Source organism: Fulmarus glacialis, unplaced genomic scaffold, assembly GCF_000690835.1.
Source record: "Fulmarus glacialis isolate BGI_N327 unplaced genomic scaffold, ASM69083v1 scaffold4804, whole genome shotgun sequence".
Lineage (NCBI taxonomy): Eukaryota > Metazoa > Chordata > Aves > Procellariiformes > Procellariidae > Fulmarus > Fulmarus glacialis.
The window spans coordinates 3,239-8,847 of NW_009208523.1; the positions used below are offsets into that span (position 1 = coordinate 3,239).

The following is a 5,609-nucleotide window of genomic DNA, read 5'->3' on the forward strand; positions in this document are numbered from 1 at the left end:
GTTTTCCTACTGTCTACCATCGGTTTTGCATCGGACTTTACAACCTTAACCAAGAGAGTTTGCTCAGAGCAGGGTAACATGATACGTTAGCAAAATGTCTCAGCAGGGCAGCAGTGCACAGCAAGTCTTACTAGGCAAAGTTACGGCCATTAGCCTGAAGGCAGTTGCAAAAAACAAAAAGAAAATTCTAAGTATCCAAGAATTACAAAAGCTTTGAGACAACTAGTGCTGTAGTAAGCTACTTCAAAGAAAAAGTAAATAAAGGGTGGAGATACATAACTTTGTAGCAATCAATGCTTTGTACTGCCTTAACAGCTATTTGGAATCGATGCCGTTTTACATATCTTTCTGCTTAAACACAGCCTTTGACTTCTCAGTCGTGGACCATAGAAACACACAGGGGCGACATGCTTTGTGTTTACATTGAGAGTGACAAGCATTAAGAATACAGTGAGGGTGATGACTGCTAGCACAATCTGTGGCATTAATTTCATTGTTTCCTTCCTGGCGATTCTGTTTTCTTTCAGCTAGTAAGATGGAAATGATGGCAGATGACTACGATACAAGAGATATCTTGAGGCCTTTGGTGTTCCGTCTCCATGAGAATGTCCCTGCAATAGTCCGTGAGGTTTTACTGGAACGCGGCTGGACTGAATTTGACAAAAAGGAGCAAGATGACGCAGACTGGAACCTGTACTGGCGGAACTCACCTTTCAGTATGACAGACTACCACAGCATTAAACCATGGCAGAGGCTCAACCACTACCCAGAAGCTGTCCGGATCACCAGAAAAGACTATTTGGCAAGGCATCTGAAACGTATGAAGGGAGCGTATGGATCAGCTCTGTATGAATTTAGTCCAGTGGCATTCATCATGCCCAATGACTATGTCAAATTTATAGCAGAATACAGCAAGGAGAGACAGACAGTAGGCAGAAGACCTAGCTACTGGATTTGCAAGCCTGTGGATCTTTCCCGTGGAAGGGGCATACTCATTTTCCAAGACATTAAAGACTTAGTATATGACTGTACAGTCATTGTGCAGAAGTACATTAGCAACCCCTTGCTCATTTCAGGGTATAAACTGGATCTGCGCCTCTATGTGTGTGTCACCAGTTTTTGCCCCCTCACCATTTACACTTACGAAGAAGGACTGGTGAGGTTTGCCACTGAAAAGTTTGACCTTGGTTCCCTGGACAACATCTATGCCCACCTAACAAACACCAGCATCAACAAATACGGAGCTTCATATAAAAAGCATAAAGAAGGGATTGGCTGTGGCTGCAAATGGACATTCAGCAAATTTCGTTCTTACCTTCGAATATTTGGGGTTGATGACATGCTCCTCTGGCAGAAGATCAATAACATAGTGATTCTCACCCTGCTTGCTGTAACCCCCTTACCAGTGGCTTCTAATTGCTTTGAGCTCTTTGGCTTTGACATCCTGATTGATGACAAATTCAAGCCGTGGCTTTTAGAAGTCAACTACAATCCAGCCTTGTGTTTAGACTGTTCCATTGATGACACTGTGAAAAGAAAACTTCTTCATGATATTGTTGAACTGCTGAACTACAAACAGATTGACACTTTCAGGCGAAACCAAGTGGCCGGGACAAAGGCTGGCAGAAGGCAAATGCCCTGGAGCACAGCTGGTGAGAGTGCCACCGGGGAGGCTCCTGGATTACTCACTTGCCGAAAAGTGTCTAAAGGTACTTCTGCTTCTTCTGTACAACCTGCCCTGCAGACTGCAAGAGGATCAATTCATAAGGTGGCTACCCTGACCAAGAAAACTGCCAGAGGACATCCAAGAAAAACACTGACTTCCCAGCTGCGGGAAAGGATGAACATGCCAAGAATACCCTCCCAAGCAAAAGCCGAAGCTAAAAATAAACGGCTTCCAGGAGCTGGGCATTCTCCACACAAGTCTGCGCAACTCAACCACTGGTTACCTACACCCGACTTCTGCAACTACGAGTTAACCACACGCCCCTATTTCCTTTCTGATAAAGACCAGAGGCCTATACCCCGGGTAGGAGATTTTGTCCTTATTTTTCCTTTCAATGAAGCTGCACTTCAAGCTTCCAGGGATGGGACAGATGTAAAGAGCATCATAAAGGAAATAAACAAATTAGTGAGCAAACAATTGCCATCAAAACAGCAGAACACAAAGAAAAGGGTAGGCTATTTAACTTCTGTGTGACTTCATGATACTAGGTTATATAGACATATCATAAATGACAACTTTAGCTTGAAGGAGGTAGATGTACACTGAAATTGTATTAGAAAGGGAGATATCTCAAACAATACACAATTTTAAAATTGTAATTTAGCAATTACCATGAGAGATTATTTTTTAAAATTAACATACTGACTAATTTTTAAAAGTAATTCTTGCAATATTAAAGTAATCCCAGAATAAAAATGGAGAATTGCATTTCTCAAAACATCCTCAGAAATGTCAGTCTTTGTTAATTATTTTTCTCAGTGATCTTTGCTTCTTTTCTTTTCCTAACTAAGGGGGCTTTATGACTTGAAAAACTGGTCACTTTACACCTGAGAGCATTCAGCATGCACTCAGTTTACAAAGGTGCAGGTAATATGAATGACACAAAACTATCATGTTTTTGAAGAATCCGGTGAGCTTCCCAACATTCATTTCCAGAAGTTAATTTTGCATTGTATGAAACAACAGTATGAAATAACTTTCATTTTATGACCAGTAGGATTCTGTAGAAATTCTTATGGAAAGTAATTTTTAAAAAATCTATATACTGTTCCAGTGTTTTGTTTCAGATAAACTCGTAATAAAAAGAAATATTAGGCTTCCCAAGGAAACAGAGAGCAGAATATAAACTGCAAATATCACGTTCAGAAGACTGGATCAAACCTCTCTCTCACAGACTCTGTTTTAGCCACCTGATGGGTACAGTGGTTAGGCAGCTTTGTTTTGCTTGCAATAAAACTTCAGTGATCAGCTGTGCATGGAAAAATACTAACACTGAACTGAAGCATTTTGAGATGATGGTCGAAACACTACCCTTCCCTTGTATATCTTTGCTGCCTGCAGCGGTTTGAATGGAAGTAACTCTGTTCAGAAGTCACAGCGTATTCTAAATTTGAATCAAAATTGAGGCCAAATGCTGGCTGTAGCGTGCTTCCGCTAATGCCAGAAAACCTGTGGAAAAGACGGGAAGTGGGGTTTCCCAACTGTGTTCCATCTCCCTGAAGGATCCATAAAATTATGTTCACTATAAACCCTCTAGGACAAAAAACATAGTAAAATAGGCATGTGTATTGCTACAGTTCAAGTACAGTGAGTGCTGAATGAAGCAAGGAGCAAGCAGCATACAAACAAAATTGTTCCTTATTTAATTTACAATTAGAAGGGATTATATACACAGGTTATTGAATGGCAAAAGGTGATTTAAGGCTAAAAGCTGCAAACGAAGCCTGTTCTCTATATTACTATAGAAACAAAGAGAATGTCAGCGTATTAACTGGAGAGCAGGGACCTTTTGTTAAAAGGAATTCCTGGGAATAAAAACAGTCGTCCTTTAGAAAACATTAGTATCACATCTAGTTTCCCAGCCAAACTGAAAGCATTAATCACATTCAATTTTTCATGATGCTTAATTGAGAAAAAAAAATAATGTAGATTTGTTTTAGTCAGCATAAGGCAGCACTGAACTGGAATTCTTAGTGAAACACATGGAAAAGAATGATCTCTTGGATTTCTTTTAATTAGAGTTTCCTTTTACAAAACACATGAAATATATTAAATATTTCAGTAGTGAAAAGCACAGGTACATAAATTGTTCCTTTGTTGTACAGGAGTAAAGGAAAAACAATGCGATTTTATTATCACACCAGCTGACATCAAACTGCATGGATGTTCAGGGCATCATAATTAAATTCATAAACAGCAGCATGTGTATGATCCATATTAGCAACGCTTCTTGCTCTATTCAATCTATTTCTTCCAAAGATGCTCTGTAATTTGAATGATGATTTGTCGATAGTCTGACTCACTAGAAATTGAAGAGAAGAAAGAGCGATTCCATAATCTTGCAATCATTTTGGACGTAGGTGTGAGAAAAGGCTAGGGCAGCATGCTGTGAAAGTGTGTTTGTTGCTACAGGAATTTGAAGGGCATGAGGAGATAATTGGTCTCCTCAGTCAATGGGCAGGTAATGAGCTGAGCTCTACAGGGGAAATGCTTCAGTGCTTTGGAAGAATTCAAGACAGATGATGGACAGGCAGTCTATGGGGAACACAGTTGAAAGCAGCATCTGATAAATGATTAATCCCCCTAGGTATCAAGTGCAATCCAAAGAGGCTTGAAGCTGGAGAGATTCACTGACCAGAAATCTTTTTCCACTACTGGAGGAATAAAGGCAGTAGTGGGAGAGGTTAATTCAAAAACAAAGCAACACGGAGGTCTGAGGACAGACTGCTGAGGGAAAAAGAAAGGGCTGTTTCATCCGGAATAATGACCAGGATGGAATAAACATATTACATTTTGTCTTCAAATGCATGAGACAGAGTTCTTAGATTATGATCATATAATTATTGAATAATTTACGTTGGAAGAGACATCCAGAGGTGTGACTGTTCCCTGAACTCCTGCTCAGGTTTTGGTCTAATGTACAGCTCATGATAAGACCTGATGCATGCTGGGATCTTCTGCTCCAAAGAACCCAACCAAACTGAAAACATTAATCACTTCCACATTTTTTGTGATGGTTAACTGAGAAAAAAAAAAAAACCCATAGATTTGTTTTGGTCAGTATAAGGCAGCACTGAACTGAAATTCAAAAAGCTTTGTAGATTTGAGGTTCTTATGCCATGCTCCTTAATTGTAGTCACTTTTGTAACTAATTAGCAGAAAAACAAGGGAAAGTGTGATCAGTATCATGAAACAAACACTTTGATGAAAAGTACTATGAGCATTTATTTTATTGTCACATACATAAAGAGGGCATGGCTGCATTTCCTTCAAGTCTCATTCAAAAGACATTCCAAAGTGAGCACCAGTCACCAAACCAAAGTAAATTTCAGCCCTACAGATCCATCCATTCATTTTCACAAGGCTTAAATCTTCCTAACGGTTCTGACGTGCCAGGAAAATGGGTTGAGCTACATACGTACAGTGCAGCCCTTTGAGGGGAGGAGTCACTTCTTGTCTAGGATGATATTACCCTCCTCATCTTTGATTCGAACTCGTCCAGTGGAGTACTTGGTTTCTTGTCTGCCATTGCAGTACACAGTTTTTACAGTGCCATCTGGGTACTCCCGCCTCTTGAACTGCGCAGTGTGAACCTCCTTTTGGCCATTACTGAACACCACTATTTTATCTCCATTCCTGAAAGAAACAGCAATGAATGAAGTGATAAGAAGGCACTGTCTGTTATTAACCTATCTCACTGAGCTGTCTAATATGACACAATGAAAGTGGAAAATAATGTCAAGTGACAACTTTCTCAGGTTATAATTCACCTCAGAATTTACATGGGATGGCATTAGAGATCTGATCTCACAATAAGATTTCAATACAAAGGCACTTCAGTACATAGTATAATACCTAATGGATGGTGGGATCTGCATTTTAC

At 39.9% G+C, this 5,609-nt stretch overlaps 1 protein-coding gene across 1 annotated transcript; it reads left to right on the forward strand.

Moving 5' to 3' along the window:
• The first annotated feature begins 535 nt into the window (after positions 1 to 535).
• On the forward strand, positions 536 to 2,200 carry TTLL2 (tubulin tyrosine ligase-like family, member 2). Its single transcript, XM_009576509.1, has one exon. The coding sequence runs from the start codon at positions 536 to 538 to the stop codon at positions 2,198 to 2,200; it is 1,665 nt and encodes a 554-aa protein (XP_009574804.1).
• The last annotated feature ends 3,409 nt before the right edge of the window (positions 2,201 to 5,609 follow it).